We start from the raw sequence: 21,651 nt of genomic DNA, 5'->3' as shown, positions 1-21,651 counted from the left end.
AGTTTTCTGGAAGAGCCGATACCTCCTGAACTGAGTTTGGAAGGGTGAACTGGAAGAGGAGATAAGGAGCGTTTGGTTGGGGGAAGGCATTCCCAACAGGAGTAGACCGAGGGTAAGGATCTATGAAACATCACGGTTGGGGTCGTATGCCATTTGCTATTGTTACGAAGGTTTGGGTGAGAGAGAGGAGGAGGAGGAGAGGCGAGATGCAGAGGTCATCACGGTCCCGATTATGGGTGGGGGTCAGGGTGGCAAAGGATGGTCTCTCGAAGCCCAGGAAATCCTCCTGCAGGGGCATGAGTGGGTCTGTGGTCACCAGAGTCAGAATAAGTCCCTCAAAAAACCGAAGGCAGCATGCTGGGCACAGTTTTAGGTGCTGAACGGGAATCTTGGTGACTCTTCCCAGAAATGACTGTACCTTCTTTCGGGATGAGGATGCTCCCAGTGGGGTAACTTGCCCAAGCTTGTCCCCTTTGTGATTTGCAGCCCTGGGGCTTGAATCCAGGTTGTTTGGGCCTGGGAATTTGCTTGTAGTCACTGTATCCCTTGTGCTGGTCTGCAGTTTCGGCTGGATTTTCCTCTGTATGTAATATTTCAGGCAATATGATTTGATGTCAGAACCGATCTGAATTTCTAGAACAACATGCTGTGGAATCATAGGGTTTGGATGGATTTCGAAGGTCTTCGAGAAACACATTCTATGGAGGTTGGAGGGAGGCAAAATTCCAGGAATCTCAAAGTTGGGGTGGGGGATGTTTAGTGGGAGGTCTTCAGCTTCTGGAAGGGGAAGGATAAAGTTTGAAAGTGCTGGTCTTCCCCGGGACTCAACGAGGGCAGGCGAAGTTGCCTTCCAGAACGTACCTTGCTTGGGCCGACTGGTTCACAGTGAATAGAGACATTTATTACCATTTAAGCTTCGAACATGTGATACGTGACTGGTTGGAATTCCTGGAGAACTGTATTAACATGTTTTAGAGAGTTGAATCCTGAGAACATTTATTGCGTGACTAATCATTGAAATCCTTAATGTGAACTGGATGCTGCAACAGCTGTCCTCTTGGGTTTAGGTGTTGTTCCTTCACGGAATCCATGCCTGAGTCTGTGCACACATTGGCTAAAAAGCTTTACTGGAATCTTTATAATCAATAAACCTGTTGTTTGCTGAAGAATTGTATCCCCAGACTTGCATGTTAAGCAGACTGAATATTCGTCTAATCCAATACTTGGACATTAGTCTGAGGCTTGGACAGTCTTCTATAAACACCTCTATCACCAGGACAAGCAACCCCAAAAGCTTGGACAACCATGAGGAAACAAAGAAACACCATGCAGGCAAAGGAGCAGGAAAAAAACCCACAAGACCAAATAAATGAGGAGGAAATAGGAAAAATGCCTGAAAAAGAATTTAGAGTAATGATAGTAAAAATGATACAAAATCTCGATAACAAATTAGAGAAAGTACAAGAAACAGTTCATAAGAACTCAGAAAAACAAACAGCAATGGATAACAAAATAACTGAAATTAAAAATACTCTAGATGCTCTAACCAGCAGAATGACTGAGGCAGAAGAACGAATAAGTGAGTTGGAAGATAGAATGGAAGAAATAAACGCCACAGAGCAGGAAAAAGATAAAAAAATAAAAAGACTAGAAGACAGCCTCAGAGACCTCAGTGATAACCTTAAACGTACCAACATTCGAATTATAGGCATCCCAGAAGAAGAAGAAAACAAGAAAGGGTCTGTGAAAATATTTGAAGAGGTTCTAGTGGAAAACTTCCCCAACATGGGAAAGGAAATAATGAACCAAGTCCAAGAAGCACAGAGAGTCCCATACAGAATAAACCCAAGGAGAAATACACCAAGACACATATTAATCAAACTAATGACAATTCAACACAAAGAAAAAATATTAAAAGCAGCAAGAGAAAAGCAACAAACAACATATAAGGGAAAACCCATCAGGATAACAGCTGACCTTTCTACAGAAACTCTGCAGGCCAGAAGGGAATGGCAGGATATACTGAAAGTCCTGAAAGAGAGAAACCTACAGCCAAGAATACTTTACCCAGCAAGAATCTCATTCAGATTTGAGGGAGAAATCAAAAGCTTTCCAGACAAGCAAAAGTTAAGAGAATTCAGCACCACCAAACCAGCCTTACAACAAGTGCTAAAGGAACTTCTCTAAGTAGGAAACACAAGAAAAGGAAAACGCCTACAAATACAAACCCAAAACAATTCAGAAAATGGTCATTGGAACACACATGTCAATAATCACTTTAAATGTAAATGGATTAAATGCTCCAACCAAAAGACACAGACTGGCTGAATGGATACAAAAACAAGACCCTTCTATATGCTGCCTACAAGAAACCCACTTCAGACCAAGGGATACATATAGACTGAAAGTGAAGGGATGGAAAAAGATATTCCATGCAAATGGAAGTCAAAAGAAAGCTGGAGTAGCAATACTCATATCAGACAAATTAGACTTGAAAGTAAAGACTATTAAAAGAGACAAGGAAGGGCACTACATAATGATCAAGGGATCCATCCAAGAAGAACATATCACAATGGTAAATATCTATGCCCCCAATATAGGAGCACCTCAATACATAAGGCAAATGCTAACAGCTATAAAAGGGGACATCGACAGTAACACAATTATAGTGGGAGACTTGAACACCCCACTTACATCAATGGACAGATCATCCAAACAGAAAATAAATAAAGACACACAAGCTTTAAATGACACATTAGACCATCTCGACTTAATGGATATTTATAGGACATTCCATCCAAAAACGACAGACTACACTTTCTTCTCAAGTGCACACGGAACATTTTCCAGGATAGATCACATCTTGGGTCACAAATCAAACCTCAGCAAATTCAAGAAAATTGAAATCATATCAAGCATCTTCTCAGACCACAACGCCATGAGACTAGATATCAATTACAGGAAAAAAACTGCAAAAAATACAAACACATGGAGGCTAAACAATTCACTATTAAACAACCAAGGAATCACTACAGAAATCAAAGAGGAAATCAAAAAGTATCTAGAAACAAATGACAACGAAAACACAACAACCCAAAACCTATGGGACGCAGCAAAAGCAGTTCTAAGAGGGAAGTTTATAGCAATACAGTCCTACCTTAAGAAACAAGAAAATGATCGAATAAACAACCTAACCTTACACCTCAAACAACTAGAGAAAGAAGAACAAAGAAACCCCAAAGTGAGCAGAAGGAAAGAAATCATAAAGATCAGAGCAGAAATAAATGAAAAAGAAAGGAAAGAAGCCATAAGAAAAATAAATAAAACTAAAAGCTGGTTCTTTGAGAAGATTAACAAAATTGATAAACCATTAGCCAGACTCATCAAGAAAAAAAGGGAGAAGATGCAAATCAACAGAATTAGAAATGAAAAAGGAGAAGTCACAACGGACACCTCAGAAATACAAAACATCATGAGAGACTACTACAAGCAACTATATGCCAATCAATTGGATAACCTGGAAGAAATGGATACATTCTTAGAAAAATACAATCTTCCAAGACTGAACCAGGAAGAAATAGAAACCATGAACAGACCAATCACAAGTACAGAAATTGAGGCAGTGATTAAAAATCTCCCAACACACAAAAGCCCAGGACCAGATGGATTCACAGGCGAATTCTATCAAACATTTCGAGAAGAGTTAACACCTATCCTTCTCAAACTCTTCCAAAATATTGCAGAAGGCGGAGCACTCCCAAACTCATTCTATGAGGCTACCATCACCCTGATACCAAAACCAGGCAAAGATGTCACAAAAAAAGAAAACTACAGACCAATATCACTGATGAATATAGATGCAAAAATCCTCAACAAAATACTAGCTAACAGACTGCAACAGCACATTAAAAAAAATCATACACCACGATCAAGTGGGGTTTATCCCTGGGATGCAAGGATTCTTCAATATACGCAAATCAATCAACGTGATACATCATATCAACAAATTGAAGGATACAAACCATATGATCATTTCAATAGATGCAGAAAAAGCTTTTGACAAAGTTCAACATCCATTTATGATAAAAGCTCTCCAGAAAATGGGCATAGAAGGAAATTACCTCAACATCATAAAAGCCATATATGACAAACCAAAAGCCAACATTGTTCTCAATGGAGAAAAACTGGAAGAATTCCCTCTAAGAACAGGAACAAGACAAGGGTGTCCACTCTCACCACTGTTATTCAACATAGTTTTGGAAGTGTTAGCCACAGCAATCAGAGAAGAAAAAGAAATTAAAGGAATCCAAATTGGAAAAGAAGAAGTAAAATTATCACTCTTTGCAGATGACATGATACTATATATAGAAAACCCTAAAGACTCTACCAGAAAACTGCTAGCACTCATTGATGAGTTTAGTAAAGTAGCAGGATACAAAATTAATGCACAGAAATCTCTTGCATTCCTATACACTAACAACGGAAGAGCAGAAAGAGAAATTAAGGAAACTCTCCCATTCACCATTGCAACCAAAAGAATCAAATACCTAGGAATAAACCTGCCTAAGGAGGCAAAAGATCTGTATGCAGAAAACTTTAAGACATTGATCAAAGAAATCAAAGATGACATAAACAGATGGAGGGATATACCATGTTCCTGGATTGGAAGAATCAACATCGTGAAAATGACTGTACTACCCAAAGCAATTTACAGATTTAATGCAATCCCGATCAGATTACCAATGGCATTTTTCACAGAACTAGAGCAAGAAATCTTACGATTTGTATGGAAACGCAAAAGACCCCGAATAGCCAAAGCAATCTTGAGAAGGAAAAATGGAGTTGGTGGAATCAGGCTTCCTGACTTCAAACTATACTACAAGGCCATAGTGATCAAGACAGTATGGTACTCGCACAAAAATAGAAAGGAAGATCAATGGAACAGAATAGAGAACTCAGAAGTAAGCCCAAACACATATGGGCACCTTATCTTTGACAAAGGAGGCACGAGTATACAATGGAAAAAAGACAGCCTCTTCAATAAGTGGTGCTGGGAAAATTGGACAGCAACATGTAAAAGAATGAAATTAGAACACTTCCTAACACCATACACAAAAATAAACTCCAAATGGATTAAAGACCTACACGTAAGGCCAGACACTATCAAACTCCTAGAGGAAAACATAGGCAGAACACTCTTTGACATACATCAAAGCAACATCCTTTTGGACCCACCTCCTAGAATCATGGAAATAAAATCAAGAATAAACGAATGGGACCTCATGAAACTTAAAAGCTTTTGCACAGCAAAAGAAACCATAAACAAGACTAAAAGGCAACCCTCAGAATGGGAAAAAATAATTGCCTATGAAACAACGGACAAAGGATTAACCTCCAAAATATACAAGCAGCTCATGCAGCTTCATACCAAAAAAGCAAATAACCCAATCCACAAATGGGCAGAAGACCTAAATAGACATTTCTCCAAAGAAGACATACAGATGGCCAACAAACACATGAAAAGATGCTCAACATCACTCATCATCAGAGAAATGCAAGTCAAAGCCACAATGAGGTATCACCTCACACCAATCAGAATGGCCATCATCACAAAGTCTGGAAACAACAAATGTTGGAGAGGGTGTGGAGAAAAGGGAACTCTCCTGCACTGTTGGTGGGACTGTAAGTTGGTACAGCCACTATGGAAAACAATTTGGAGGTTCCTTAAAAAACTACAAATAGAACTACCATATGACCCAGTAATCCCACTCCTGGGCATATACCCAAAGAAAACCATAATCCCAAAAGAAACTTGTACCATAATGTTTATTGCAGCACTCTTTACAATAGCCAGGACATGGAAGCAACCTAAATGCCCATCAACAAATGAATGGATACAGAAGATGTGGCATATATATACAATGGAATATTACTCAGCTATAAAAAGGGATGAGATGGAGCTATATGTAATGAGGTGGATAGAACTACAATCTGTCATACAGAGTGAAGTAAGTCAGAAAGAGAAAGACAAATATTGTATGCTAACTCACATATACGGAATCTAAAAATGGTACTGATGAACTCAGTGACAAGAACAGGGAAGCAGATACAGGGAATGGACTGGAGAACTCGAGGTATGGGAGGGGGCGGGGGGTGAAGGGGAAACTGAGAAGAAGCGGGAGAGTAGTACAGACATATATATACTACCAACTGTAAAATAGTCAGTGGGAAGTTGTTGTATAACAAAGGGAGTCCAACTTGAGGATGGAAGATGCCTTAGAGGACTGGGGCAGGGAGGGTGGGGGGGACTCGAGGGGGGGGCGTCAAGCAAGGGAGGGAATATGGGGATATGTGTATAAAAACAGTTGATTGAACCTGATGTACCCCCCAAAAAAAATAAAATAAAATAATAATAAAAAAAAAAAAAAAAGAAAGAAAGTGCTGGAACTTAGCTCATGAGACTTCAAGTGTCAGAGTCTTAGGACTCGACCCTGAGTTAGGAAGATCACGTGAGAGGCCGACCACTGGCCACGGGGACCCTTGCCTGCTGCCTGGCCACCCCAGGACCACCTGCTCCGTCTGACTTAAGGGACTTAAGGGAGGTGGGCCTGGAGCTTTTTGCTCTGGAGCAGGAGGGAGGGTGGCAGTGGAGAGTGAGAGAGAGAAGAAGCTAACCTCATACCAGCAGCACGAGCTGTATCAGCATTCAGAGAAAGTTGGAAGAAACCTTTCAGCTGGCTGGCTGCCTAGCTCAAGGCTGACCACATTCTTAACAGAGTAACATGTCAGTCCTCACTGAGTAATTAAATAGAGAGCTTTCATAATTATTGACTTAATGTGACAACAAGTCTGTAGTGACTCAGGGTGTGCTTGTGTCATCACAATCTCCTGTTCAGCTTCCTTAGCTGTTCAGTGAAATAGAACAGTCCTTCAGTTAAGATCAAATGATGCGTACATTTAATTCTTTTCTCCTCTTACCAGGTAATAATAGGTTTGCAACATAGAGAAGGGATTGGGAAAAAAGTAGAGAAAAGGGCATCTGCCCATCTGTGTTTTCAGAGAACATGAAGGACTATATCTGATGGTGGTGTCTAGAAGAAGGACATGGCCTTGGCTCCCATCTCTGGGCCCTGGGTGGGAGACCCCTGTGAGCACGGGTTGGCTTCTGCCCCATGCAGACCCCTCCCAGTCCTCTCCTAAAGCAGGCTTCTGTGGGCCACTGTGGTTGGGGGCCTGGGTCTACCTGATTGCTTCTGGTCACCTGAGGTCCAGTGGCTCCAACTACAGCCATATCCAGGTCATTTCCTCTGGACGCCCTCAGGGCTCACCTGGAGGAGAGAAGGGATGAGCAGGGTGAGCTCCAGACTGGATGGAAAGCGGGGGGGAGGGGGAGGCAGGAGAAAAGTAGGACAACATGAATTCCCTTGGATGACACCAGAAGAGAAGTCATCCAAGAGAAGCCTCCCTTCTGTGGCTTCCACATGCTGGGAGTGGGGAGGGAGCAGGGGGTTGAGGAAAGACAGGGCTAGAGAAGGGTGGGCCGCCCAGTGGAGGGGAAGACCCACTGGCTTTGGAGCTAAGATTTGAAGCTAAGTCTTGTGCCTTTCTGCTGTGATACTAAGTGAGTTAATTCACCTCTCTACACCCCTATTTCCTTACCTGTAAAACAGGGCTAATCATGCTGAGGAACTCTCAAGTTTACTTCAGAGAATTGTGGTCAGGGTAAAGCATGGTGGTGGTAGTGGAAGCACTTTGTGTGACTGAGGATGAACGCAGGAGATGCTTGTTACTAGATCACAGCTGTTACGTTCCCTCGGCCTGAAGGGAGAGCTCATGCCTTCTGCACAGTGTCCTGCACTCAGCAGTGGTGAGTGGAGTCCCCTAATCTCAGGGACAGTGTAGCAGGTGTTGATGGGGCAGCCTTATCCGTTTGCTCATTCAGTCTTTGTCCCGACTGTACGAGGAGATAAGTACCATAATCACCTCCATTTTGCAGAGGAGGAAGCGGAGGCCTGGAGAGGTTAAATGATATAGTCCAGGCCCCAGAGCTAGTGAATAGGTGAGCCAAGGTTCAGACCCAGCCAGCATGACATGATGTCAGAAACTGGACCTCACGGCTGGGCCTGCTTCTGTGGAGGCGCAAGGTTCTCGCAGAATTCAGGTCCTCCTGGGGAAGGAGAGCAAACACTTCTTGCAGCAGCCTGCCCCGAGCTCCTGGTCATGTACAGAAGGGCTCCATCTGCACTTCCTAGCACGGCATCAGGCTGTGTCTCCCCCCGGCAAGCTTCAGGGACCCAGAGCTGCCCTGGAGTGAGGGGCTAGGACTCTGAGATGTAGCTTTGCTCTCTCAGCCGCTTTCTCTTGGGATGGAGGGTCAGTTGCATTTGCTGTTGCTTCTGCAAGCAATAACATTTTCTCTAACCAAGGCTTTGAGAAATCATTGTTTGTAATAACCCAGGATTCCTGAGGCCTCATTCAATTAAATGTGAAGAAATAATTACCATCTTAAAGCAGCTTTCTTAAAATAACAGTGTATTCTATTAGCATCCTTTGAAGTTTACTTTTGGATCCTGTCAGGTCACATGCTTCCCATGCTCCTCTGTTTGTAACCAGGGAGCGTAAAGTATATTGTCTCCTGTTGTTTATCCCTGAGCATGCTTCGTGTTTGAATTTTCATATATCGGTATCATCTATGTCCTTGTCATTTTCAGTAGTGATGTGGCTTTCTGTGGCTTCCCCACCTGAACCACTCCTCTCTAGTTAAGCTGGGCAGAGAATCCAAGGCCAGGTCTGTCTTCCTTCATGAATTGTACCTTCATCCATTTTCCAAGTTGCTCTCGCTGAAAGTGCTGCTGTGATCCTGCCTCTTTCACATGGATTAGATAGACCCTTTGTGGGTTTGGTTATTGGTGTACGTTCTTTTCAGTATGTACCTTTTTTGTTTGCTTTGAACTTGGACAGAAAAGATCAGATAAAATCAGAGAGTGAGGCTAAGCAGTAGTCAAGAATTTTTCTGATTTTGTCTTGTTTTGTTTTGTTTTGACTGTGCTGTGTGGCTTGCAGCATCTTAGTTCCCTGACCAGAGTTGGAGCCTGGGCCCCCTGCAGTGGAAGTGCAGAGTCCTATCCACTGGATGGTCAGGGAATTCTCAAGAATTTTTCTCTTTTAAGTGACAGAGACCCAGCTACCTTAAGAAAAGTTAAAAAGGAATCTCCTGGCTTCCAATAAAATATAGAAAGGGCCGGAGTGTATTCCAGGACTCAAATACAAAAAGGTCTCCCTCTGTCTCTCCTTGTCTCTAGTGTCTGCTTCTCCCTGCAGGTTATCTGCATGTGTATCCATACTGTGACTGAGGCCAGATCTGTGGTCCCAGTGTATCTGGGCTCACATCCGTGGGGTCTTAAACAGTGAAGAAAACAATGTTCTTCATCACTGCCTTAGGGAAGCCTCAGGACACGGCTCTGCTCGGCCTGGCTATGTCACTTCCTTATTCCTAGGCTAGTCAGTGTGGCCGGGAAGAGAGCTGTGTGGTGGGCCTGCCCTGCATCACGTGTCCACCAGTAGCCCCAGGTGGAGGATGGAGTGCCACAGTTCACAGCCTGGAGGAACTACCTGGCTGGAGGAGGAAGTCCACAACCCACCCCCTACGGGGAGCTACTATTCTAGGCAGAAAGAATAAGTATCCACATACACTTGAAGAATAAACAGAGGAAAAGGAAGCCAAGTGGATTATGATTTCATGAGACAAGTGGTGGCCCATTTCCAGGAGCAGGCAGAAAAGGCCAGGACTCAGGCTGTCCGCAGTGAGCCCTGAAGGTGTCAGAAAGTAGGCATGAGGGGGAAATCCATGGCCCCCTTTCTCAGTGTCACGTGACATTGAACCTACTTAACCATGCCCTGCACCGTTGGAGGGGACCTCGGAAAGCCATTCCAGAGGCACCTGGGTCTGTTAAAGCCATTTCCTCTGCATTCCCCTGAATTGTCTCTGAACCCCATCAGGAGTAATTCACATTTCTTGGGATCCCTTTTTCCATCTCCATGAAATATTCAAGTGTTTGTTAGCACGTAGCAGTGCTGGTGGTGACCCCCCGGAAGTGTTGTTAGCAGCAGTGGTTCATGGCCGCAGACCCTGAGAAAGACCCCGTCCTCACTGGCAGGTGCCTGGCCCTGCGGTGCTGGCTGTAGGGTGTGTGACCATGAGTCCCACCTCTTGGTGTTGGCATATCCTTGCTGTGAAATGTGTGTTTTGTGGGATTGTTCAGAAAGTTAAATGTGATGCCCATGACTGGCACAGAGTGTATCCTCAGGAAATATGACCTTCCTTTCCTCTTCCTCCAACTCCAAACCAGTAGAAGCCCATGGGCTTCTGTGGTAGCAGCATAACAGGTATAACCTGATAAATGGGAACTTGGCAATGTTGACAAGCCCTTCAGACCCTAAAACCACATAGTGGCCAGAGCTGGAACACTTTGGGGTTCCAGGGAGCAGTTCACCCTAGTAGTATTCCAAGCCAGACAGATTTGAGAAGAGTCTTTGTGCTTGGAAAGGTATTTACAGTCTGGACCAAGGGAGGGATTTGTTGGTAACAGGTACCTGTACTTTCTTGGCTGAGGCCAAAGCAAAGAAGCGAGAGGTGTGTACCCAAGTGTAACTGTGTTTGCATGGGAGTACGTGTGTGTGTGTGTGTTTACAAACATGCACACTCTTAGCCATGTAATTATGAGCTTGGACTACAGCCTGAAACATTAGTTTCTTCCATTGGTTGGGCTATAGTGTGGGTATATTTAAAGCTGAGACCAGGGAGTGGGGTGTGAAGGGTCCCCACAAGCCCAGTGCTGAAGCTTGTGCAGATTTGCCACATCCCCAAACTTTCACCTGCATCAGAATCACCTGGAGGGCTGGTTAAAGTGAAGATTGCTGGGCCCTGCCCTTGGATTTCAGATCTGTTGTATGTGGGGTGGGATCTGGAAAATTTACATTTCTAACAATTATGTAGTTCGACACTGATGCTGTGGGTCTGTGGAGCACACTTTGAGAACCACTGAGCTCTAGGCAGTCCACCCTTTCCCATCCCCCGTGCCCAATTCTGGATGATTCTGCTTGGGTGCGTTGACCTTTGCACTTCCAGCTTTGCCTTTTTTTTCCTTTTGGGAACATATTGAAGAGGAAAGTTAGAAATTAACACTCAGCTGAAAACAACTCCATGCTTGTTTTGCTTTTGTGAGAAATGGTTGCTGTGCCGAGAAAAACAGAAAAACAGGATGACCTAACAGTTCAGTGTAACTTTAAGATGGTTTGCTAAAAAATGGAATGTTTTGCACCTGTTCTTGTAAGTTTCTGTTTGGAAACTTCCATGCTCTGTAAACATCTGCACTATAAAAGTAAAGCTCACCCTGAGTTCACGGCCCAGAGTTTTGGTGCGTTAGCTCATCTGGTGCCACTGGCTTAATGAACCTGAGTTCTCCAACCCTGCAAGTGTGGTGAGTGGTTTCTCTATGGACCGATTTCTGCAGCATTTCTGGAGGCCCGAGTGAGATTCCAACCATGCCAGCCCCTTGAGCCACTGTACCGGTTGCTCGGCCGAGTCAGAGCAAAGGAGCTCTGAGACAAACGAGGAGATGCGCCACCTGATGGTATTCCGGGTTCTCTTTCAATCCAGTGCTCTGACTCTCCGGATCACCAAGCCCCGACCGGACTCAGTGGAGGGACGGACCAACTCACTAGGAGCGGCCGCAGGATCAGGTAAGGCCCCAGGGCACTGAACCCAGTCAGGTCCCATCTCCGGACAGAAGAGGAGCTTGATCACCTCCTATGGTCTTCAGTAAGGAGACCACCAGTTAGGGACCTTCCCAGAGTGGGGAGGCACCCACCAGTTAGGGACCTTCCCAGAGTGGGGAGGCACCCACCAGTTAGGGACCTTCCCAGGGGTGAAGGTGCCCACCAGTTAGGGGCCTTCCCAGTGGGGAAAGGTGCCCACCAGTTAAGGACCTTCCCAGAGTGGGGAGGCACTGTGATAAACTCTGTTGTGAATGTGTGTGTGAGTGAGCGCCCTGGTTCATCCTCGTTCCAGGGCGATTGTGTGGTTCCACGGCCTTCGTGGCTATGGAGCCCGAGTGGGCCCTAACCTGCGGTTCCGTGGTGACCTCATACAGCTCAGGGTGGTGTCTGTCTCTGCAGGACCCAGTCCCTCCCTGTGAGTCAGATTCAAGTCGGGACTCTATACCACCCGCCAAAACTAAAAGGCACCTAAGTTCCCCACGGGGATGCGGCCAGGCGGGCAGCTGAATGGTCTTCTCTTCTGAGGGGGGCACCCACCCTTGTTTGTTTTTGCAACACCGACACCGGGCAGGATAGAGAGGGGGAGAGACAATTGATTATTGATTTGATTTACAATTGTGTATGTCCAAACAGCCCTTTTGCCCTAGGGCCCTCTGCCAAGATTATTTTCTTAAAATTTTACGGCTCACTCTCCCCTTCCATCAACTGACTCTTTGAGCCGACTTATTGAGAAATTAGGTCTTCTCTGAAAGAATTGCCCCATTTTCCAGACAGATCTGTACCTCCCTCCCTCTTGGTCCCCTGGACCACTCTGTGCAGAGCAGCACACTCTGATGTGTTCTTGTATACTTTGGGATTCACATTACGAGGCTGCCTTCCTGTGTCACCTTTCCTTCCTAATCCCCTGATTCCCCAGGGATTTCAGGCTCTTCACTTAGGCAAAGAGTATGCATATTTGCTCCCTCCGTCAGCTCAGTGCCCAAAAGAGGATCAATCACCCCAGACCCCTCCAGAGCCCCACCTGAAGTTATTCCTCTGAAAACCCCATTACAAAAAAAAAAAAAGCTTCCTTTCAGCCCTATCGCTCTGAGACATTTAATGATCAGGGCCATCTTTAAGGAGGCACGTACTCGGGCTGTCTGGGAATACTGGGCTTTCCAGGAGTAGCGACATCAGCACTACCTGGGTTATAAGGTCCTAAGACAAGGCCCCTCCCGCTGCACTCCAGCCTCCCCTCCTCCTCGCCGTCCTTCCCTCTCCCACTCTCTCCCTTCACTCCAGCACCTCTTCCTCCCTTCCCAGCACTTGGCTGCCTCGGGTACCACCTTCTCCGCTGCATCTCGCATCTCTAGGACGAAGGGCTGCTGAAAATGACTGAATATAAACTTGTGGTAGTTGGAGCTGGTAACGTAGGCAAGAGTGCCTTGACAATACAGCTAAGTCAGAAGCACTTTGTGGATGAATATGATCCTACGATAGAGGATTCCTACAGGAAACAAGTAGTCATTGACGGAGAAACCTGTCTCTTGGATATTCTCGACACAGCAGGTCAAGAGGAGTACAGTGCAATGAGGGACCAATACATGAGGACTGGGGAGGGTTTTCTTTGTGTATTTGCCATAAATAATACTAAATCATTTGAAGATATTCACCATTATAGAGAACAAATAAAAAGAGTTAAAGAGTCTGATGATGTACCTATGGTTCTAGTAGGAAATAAGTGTGATTTGCCTTCTAGAACAGTAGACAGAAAACAGGCTCAGGACTTAGCAAGAAGTTATGGAATTCCTTTTGTTGAAACATCAGCAAAGACAAGACAGGGTGTTGACAATGCCTTCTATACATTAGTTCAAGAAATCCGAAAACATAAAGAAAAGATGAGCCAAGATGGTAAAAAGAAGAAAAAGAAGTCAAAGACAAAGTGTATAATTATGTAAATACAGTTTGTACTTTGTTCATAAGGCATACTTAAGTAAAAGTGGTAATTTTTGTACATTACACTAAATTATTAGCATTTGTTTTAGCATTACATAACTTTCTTTCTGCTCCATCCATACTGTTAGCTTTTATCTTGAATGCTTATTTTAAAACAACAGTGGAAACTTTTTTTTCCTCTAAGTGCCAGTATTTCCTGAGTTTTGGTTTTTGAACTAGCAATGCTTGTGAAAAAGAAACTGAACACCTGAGATTTCTGTCTTAGGGTCTTTGGTGCATGCAGTTGATTACTTCCTACTTTTCTTACCAATTGTGAACTGTAGTGTGAAACAAATTAAAGAGGCTTTCAAATCATCCCTCTTCTATGTTTTATCTTGTCACATACATGGATTAATTACTAATTTTAACTTCAGTTGAGATCTTATATGGGAGAACTCCTCCAGGGATAGGGAAGCTCAAGGGAGACCCCAGCAACTAGCAGACCTGGAGATGTCTTGACACCTCCAGGCCCTGGGCAAGGTCTTCCACCGTATTACTCGAGAAACCTTAGAAAGGACTCCCATTCCCTTGGGCAATTGGGTTCATCCCTATCAGCCAGGAGATGAGGTATGGGTAAAAGATTGGAGGAAGGAACCACTTCAGCCACTTTGGACTGGCCCTCATACAGTCATCCTGGCAACCCCTGCTGTTGTTAAAGTTACAGGAGTCACCCCATGGATCCACAACACCCGGGTGAAGAGAGCAGCACCTCTAGAAGGGCGAGGGACCTGGACTGCCAAAGCTTATCCGAACCAGCTGCTTTGGGTCTTCCTATGAAGACAGTTGAGTCCTGTCTGAGATCTCCAGCCCTGCTCCAGTCACTCCAGGGCTGACTGGTCTATGCATGGTGGAAGCTTGAGGAATTTGACAAGGGACGTCTGAGAGTCAGGGTTACGATGACACCCTGCCTCATAGGGACTGGTTGCACCACTGGCCTTGATGTTGTCTATAGGTTAAACACAAGAGATCATATTGGCTATAATCTACCCAAAGGTAATGGAATTATTAAGTGGGATCAAATGTTTTGTGTCGTTGCGATTTATATCCTACTGAGCTGTAGTACATTGGAAAACAAAATAGACCCCTCGTGTACTCCATGCATCCACATAACTAGATCAGGTCAGGGGGTCACTTGGACCTTGCTGTACCATACTCACTTCTCCTGCCCAGGGGAGGTCCAAGGAACCTGTGTACATAACAAAACGACCTATTCTATTTGTCAGCAAGCAGGCCAATATATCTGTTTTGACCCCCAATTACCCCCTCAGCGAGAATTGTCTAGAGGTTCGGCACCAAGAAGGAGGGCTTCTTATCAATTGAACACAAATTACAAATCTAGAATGTCCAGTGTCAGTACACCTTGATGTGTGTGCTGCTATTAACAAGAACCCCCAGACAACTATAAAATGTGGGGGCTTCTCATGGGAACAAGAGTATAGACTCAATGACACATATATGTGTGAACAGGCCCCAGCCCCATCCACCTGCTGTGGTTGCCCTTACTGGAGTTGTGTCCCATGGGCAACCTGGGAGAGTCAAAGCAAGATAGCTCTCCTTCAGAAAGAAACTGTTGCTCCCCATTGCAAACGAGGTATGTGTAATCCTGTCAATTTCCCTACTTTCAACCCTGGAGACTCCAATTGGAAAAATGGTCTAAAAATCGGTATTTATGTCAATGGGCAGGGTATTGACCCAGGAGGTGTGTGGAGTTTCCGGAGTATTTCTGTTCCACTCCGGGCTTCTACCCACAAGCTCTTCCATTCTTTTTATGAAGAGATAGAAAGTGGTCCTCCACCCATTTCAGTCAGAACTAAAAACCTATTCACAGCCCTAGCAGAAACCATAGCCCAGACGTTGATGATTACTTCTTGCTATGTGTGTGTTGGAACTAATATGGGAGTCCGGTGGCCCTGGGGAGCTAAAGAATTAAATCCCCAGAGATCCTTCAACAACTCAGGGGTATTCAAGACAACCAGGGTCGGGGTTTGGCATTTCAAGACTTTCATAATCGGCAGGAATTGCCTGGCACGGTGGGGCCCATTATTCAGTATTCCAGTAGGAAATCTCAGTTGCCTAGGCCAAAAACACTATAATACAACTACTCATCCTTCAGACTGGTGGGGAAGCCCAAACTGTACAGAGCCTAATCCTCACCCTCTAGCAAGCTTCCCCAATTTAAAGACCAGATGGAATGACTTGTCCACTGAAGGCCAGTGACCTGCTCCAGAAGGATTATATTGGATTTGTGGGGCTAACGTATATTCAGTCTTGCCAGCCAATTGGTCAAGGGCATACATATTGGGGACTATTCGCCCCTCCTTTTTCCTTCTTCCCTTAGCCCAAGGTGAATCATTAGGGGTCCCAGTTTATGAAGGCAGAGGCCTCCCCAGGAAGCACAGGTCTCTACAGATTGGAAACTGGAAAGATGATGAGTGGCCTCCTGAACGCATAATCCAATATTATGGGCCAGCCACTTGGGCAGAAGATGAGTCCTGGGGCTACCGAACCCCAATTTACATGCTTAACAGAATTATGTGGCTCCAGGCAGTGGTTGAAATCATTACTAATGAAACGGCCAAGGCTCTTAATTTGTTGACAGGACAACAAACCAAGATGCATCATGCTATTTATCAGAATCGCCTGACCCTAGATTACTTACTGGCTGCAGAGGCGGGCATCTGTGGGCAGTTCAATGTCAGTAACTGCTGCCTACAGATAGATGATAAGGGCAAGGTTATAGAAGAAAAAACTGACAAGATGACTATAATGGCTCATGTCCCAGTGCAGACTTGGAAGGGATGGAATCCTGGAGAGCTATTCGGGGGTTGGTTTTCTTACCTAGGGGGATGCAAAACGCTTGTGGAAATAGTCCTACTCCTCCTTGGGACCTGTCTCCTTTTACCTTGCCTCTTGCCCTTATTCATGAGGGTAGTTTCCAGCCTGGCTGAGGCCACTGCGGGTAGGAGGGCCACCACACATCTCCTAGCGCTAAGAGGTTATCATCCCCTGGGCTTAGAAGATCAAGAAGTTGATGCCTTATAAAATTTAAGGGGCATCAAGAGGGGGGATTGAAGAGGAAAGTTAGAAATTTACCCTCACCTAAAATCAACCCCATGCTTTTTTTGCTTTTGTGAAATATGCTTGCTGTGCCGAGACAAACAGAAAAACAGGATGACCTAACCATTCAGTGTAACTTGAAGATGTTTTGCTAAAAAATGGAATATTTTGCACCTGCTCTTGTAAGTTTCTGTTTGGAAACTTCCATGCTCTGTAAACATGTGCACTGTAAAAGTAAAGCTCACCCTGAGCTCGGGGCCCAGAACTTTGGAGCGTTAGCTCATCTGGTGCCGCTGGCTTAATGAACCTGAGTTCTCCAGCCCTCCGAGTGTAGTGCTTGGTTTCTCAACAGACCGATTTCTGCAACAATATCTGCCCATCAAATAGGGTTGCCAGATCTAATAAAAATACAGGCTACCCAGTTACACTTGAATTCCGGATAAACACTGAAAACCTGTCTGGTGTAAGTATATCCCAGATGTTGCATGGGATGTACTTATACTAAAAAGGTATTCATTGTTCATCTGAAATTCAAATTAACTGGATGTCCTCCATTTAACCTGGCGACTGTTTAATCAAAGTGCGGGTCAAGTGTCTCCCTCTGCCTCTCCTGCTGCCTTCCCGTGATTGACTAGGCTATAGCTGCTGATGAAACGAGCCCAAAGAGGGTGTGTGTTTGGGACGGATCCGCCTGCTGCCCCGGGCTCATCTGGCAGGCTTCGCTCCATCTTGCCAAGGTGGACTTGGCTTGAGTTCCTTGTTGGTTCTCTTTCTTGCTCTCTGTTTTTTCTTTGTTGGTCTGTCTCTCTTTCTCTCCTGCTTTTCTTTTATGCCATCTCTCCTATGGGGGCTCTTCAAGGCAGAAATCTGAGAAGCGATGGGGCTGGTCTAGGACGAAGCTGTTCTTGGAATTGAGAACGGGGTCCCAAGAGACCGGGGACCTCATGGCATCTGCAGGAACGAGCGGCAACTGGCCTGAGATCGCCAGCTGGCTTGCCTCATGTTATGAAAAGGATAACATTTGCTTTGGAGGCTGTACCTACTGGGACTGGGCTGATTCACTCATGGCTGCAGTTGTGGGTGTCGTGGGCTTGAAAGAAGTGGACACTGCTGGTCTCAGGTGCTAGTGTAGGGAGCCGGTGGCCGTGAACTTGGGTGTGTCTTGGGTGGAAGGAACCTCAGCCCTGAAAGGCCTCCTGGAGACTTGGACGCAGCATCCTCCTCAATGGCCCCAGTGTCACTCTGCTTGCCAAGGCTGCGTGGATGCTGAGGCCAGAGAAATGGAACAACAGAAGGCCTGGATGCTTCCTTTCCCTTCACCCTTCCCCTCTGCACCCTTCCCTCCCTCTCTGTGCTCCGAAGAGAGCCGTGGGGGTGCTGTAAAGGAAGTAGGCCGCGGCCAAAGAGGAGAGAGGTGGCTCTTCCCTGGTGGTCACCTAAGATCTGGCAAAGGAGCCTGTGCTGCCCCTCCTGTGTCCTCAGTGTGGCATGGAGGGTGACGTGGGGCAGGGTGGCCATTGTTCCCCTCGGTCCAGCAGGGGACTCTGAGCCTGGTGGGGAGAGAGAGGATGCGGTCTCTTCCTGAGAGGCTCACATTGCCTTGTGTGGGGCCCAGATCCACCTTGGCAGGGTGAACAGGTATTTTTCTCTACATCATACACAGGAAAAGCTATTCCCTGTTTTCCATGGCAGCACAGTGCTGGGGACCGGACATCTGGGTAGAGATGAAAGGTAAGGATGGTGCCTCCAGCTCTGCCATGGACCCCGTGAGAGAGATAGACAGGCACAGCACACCCTGTTGGATAACTGGGGACACGGAGAACAGAGACACAATAGGCCTGTCAAAGGTCACACAGCAGGCGAGCAGTAGACTGAGCATTGCGGTGTGACAGCTTCCCCCTCCTCTCCCAGCTGCAGATCTGCCCTCCCTCCTCACTGAGGGGTCCCACCAGCCCACTGTGCCTGGTGTTGAAACTATTTCACCTTCCGTGACTTCCTTTACCCGCCCCCCCCCCCCAGGGGACCTTGTCTCTCTCTGAGGTCTTCATACTCCCATTTTCACCCATTCACTCTGTCTCTAGCTTGGGGCCCAGTGATATTGTTTTTTTTAATATTTTAAACTTTATATTTTTATTTTTTATATGTATATTTTTGTACTTTATTTGGCTGTGTTGGGTCTTCATTGCTCCATGGGGGCTTTCTCTAGTTGCGGAGAGCGGGGTCTCCTCTTTGTTGCAGTGCTCGAGCTTCTCATTGCGTTGGCTTCTCTGGTTATAGAGCACGGGCTCTAGAGCACAGGCTCAGTAGTTGTGGCACATGGGCTTAGTTGCTCCGCAGCATGTGAGATCTTCCCAGACCAGGGCTCGAACCCGTGTCCCCTGCTTTGGCAGGCAGATTCTTAACCACTGTGTCACCAGGGAAGTCCTGGGGCCCAGTGGTATTCTGAGAAGCCTCATGGATGGTGAGGCCAGCAAGATCCTCAAGGTTCCCAATGTCAGCGATTGGAGAACCAGTCTTGCAGAAGAGAGGTGAGGCCCCGAGTGCAGGGTGGGGTGCGGCGCTGCCAGGAGGGCAGAGCTGGGCTCTCAGGTGTGCTGCGGTGGGTGGCATGCTCCTCTGGAACGGTGAGCCGGCATTAACCTCTATGGAGCCCTGACCCGGGGCCTGGTGGGCGCTCATCCTGGGCCCATCTGCTGGGGTTTCCTTCCTGACGTTGCACTGGTACACATGCCATTCCCATCCTTAGTCTTCAGTCACATGGTAGGGGCTCAGTGCGTATTTGGAGAAAAGATTAATGGATATCTACCACTTCCTTCCTGCCCAAAGTGGTTTGGAGGCTATGGATGAAGAAATCAATAGAGTCTGCCACTCTGGGAATGTGTGTTCCAGTTGGAGAGAGCAAACAGGGCAATATGAGTAAGTCTGTATGCAATTAAGTATGAAATTGACTGGTCCAGACTCTGTGTGTTACTGGAATACAGATGCAGAAGTCCACGTGGCTGGTGGGGCAGAAAGGGCTTCACGGGCAGGACTGACAGTGAGCAGTGACTGACAGGAGGTGGTAGAGGGGGTTGTGCTGTCTGTGTGATCAAATGGCATTGGAATGGACTTCCATATTTTGGTTAAGAGATTCTATGTGAACATCTCTTTAGTGGGGAGGAGATGGTACCTCGCGTCTCTGCTTGTAATCTCGTGGCCCCATATCCTGCTGGAGCTAAAATGTGGCTTCAGGGGACCCAGTTGCAGTCCTCCTCACTGCTGGGCCTGACCACATCCCCTTGGCTCCCTCTGGAGGGAGACATGTGGCCAAAGCAAACAAGTCTTTGAAGGTGCTGTATTCATTTCTTGTGGCTGCTGTAAGAGAGTGCTACAGACTGGGTGGCTTAAGACAGAAGCTGATTTTTTTCACAGTTCTGGAGGCCAGAAGTCCAAAATCAAGTGTTGGCAGGAGGGTGCTCCCTGTGAAGGCTTGAAGGGAGAATCCGTTCATGCCTTTCTCTTAGCTTCTGGTGTTGCCGGCAGTCCTTGGCGTTCCTGGGCTTGTAGGCACATCACTCCAAGTGCTACCTTGTTCTGGTCTTCAGTGCATTCTCACTGTGTGTCTGTGTCTTTTCTCTTCTTCTTATAAGGACACCAGACATTGGATGGAGGGCCCACCCTAATCCACTGTGACCTCATCTCGGTTACATCTGCAAAGAGCTTATTTCTGAGTAAGGTTACATTCATAGGTACCAAGGATGAAGACCTACCTAGCTCTTTGGGTGGCAGAATTCAACCCATGATACCTTCTTAGAGATTCTGGTTTGTTGGCCTCCAGATCCCCTTTACCTCTTAAAGTCTGTGTCCCCTCCCGGCCTCCTGACAGGTCTCTGGAGGTCTGGGGTCTGGGCAGGGACGACTCCTCACTGACCGTCATTCATTTGCTGGTTCGCGAAGCAGGCCAGACGCCAATCTGGCTGTTGAAGACCAAGTCTTATTGTGCAGGGGCTGTGGGCTTGGTTGGAAATGCTGCTTTTCCCTGCTTCGGGGACTACATGCTGAGGAGATAGAGGGTATGATTTGTGGGCAGAACGGAGGACAGAGACACTGCAGATTTCCTTCTCTTTTGCTGCTGAGGACAAAATACTTCACAGAGGAGCAGGATGAGGGCGAGGGACCTGTCGGAAGGGGCAGCCCTTGTTGCTGGGGTTCTGGGCTGGAGTTCAGGCTCCATGCTCAGAAGCTCTGGGGTCCCATGCGACTTACTCAGCTTCTCTGAGGCTCCGCTTCCTCCTCTGTGAAGAGGGATGGTGATAACAGCTGCTTGACAGATCTTGGCAGAATTTTCGTGAGGATTACATGATAGAAGGTGGATGTCAGAGGACCACTTCTTAATTCACATTTTTATTGTGGTAATCATATACAACATTACATTGACCATTTTCACCGTAGTTAAGTGAGCAGCTCAGTGGCCTTAAATGCACTCCATTGTTGTGCAACCATCACCACCATCTGTCTCCAGGACTTTTTCATCTTCCCGACTGTGAAAATCTTTTTATTCATTGGATAAATAAGGAAAATGAGTCCTCGAGAAGTAAGGACTCCTCTGCGGTCTTCCAGTGATTTTGGGGCAGAGCTGAAGTGAGACCCCGCCCCTGGCTCTCAGCTGGGAGCTCATCTTCCACTCCCTGCACCTAGCAGCCTCTTTGGGATGCAGGGATCCTGAAACACTTAAGTTTCTTGGGGTCAAGTCACTCTGAAGAGCTTCCTCCTTCTCTTAACCCCCCCTCTCCTGGGACCGTGGGACCTCCAGGCAAACCAGGTGGGACCCAAGTAGCTGTCTGCATTGAGGGCATTCCTCTT

General features: G+C 46.3%; 1 protein-coding gene and 1 pseudogene across 1 annotated transcript; both read left to right on the top strand.

Annotated features, from left to right (window-relative positions):
• Window positions 1–21,651, top strand: part of LOC130851951 (GDNF family receptor alpha-2-like) — a 161,981-nt pseudogene that overhangs the window by 34,879 nt on the left and 105,451 nt on the right.
• Window positions 13,142–13,715, top strand: LOC130851470 (GTPase KRas-like). The gene has a single exon (XM_057731846.1). The coding sequence runs from the start codon at window positions 13,149–13,151 to the stop codon at window positions 13,713–13,715; it is 567 nt and encodes a 188-aa protein (XP_057587829.1). The 5' UTR covers window positions 13,142–13,148.

This window comes from Hippopotamus amphibius, chromosome 4 (assembly GCF_030028045.1).
Source record: "Hippopotamus amphibius kiboko isolate mHipAmp2 chromosome 4, mHipAmp2.hap2, whole genome shotgun sequence".
Lineage (NCBI taxonomy): Eukaryota > Metazoa > Chordata > Mammalia > Artiodactyla > Hippopotamidae > Hippopotamus > Hippopotamus amphibius.
This window is presented reverse-complemented; position numbering and strand designations above follow the sequence as displayed.

What these genes read in the sequence shown, in the direction of transcription:
- LOC130851470 (XM_057731846.1), top strand. Translation starts at nt 13,149, where the DNA reads ATGACTGAATATAAACTTGTGGTAGTTGGAGCTGGTAACGTAGGCAAG.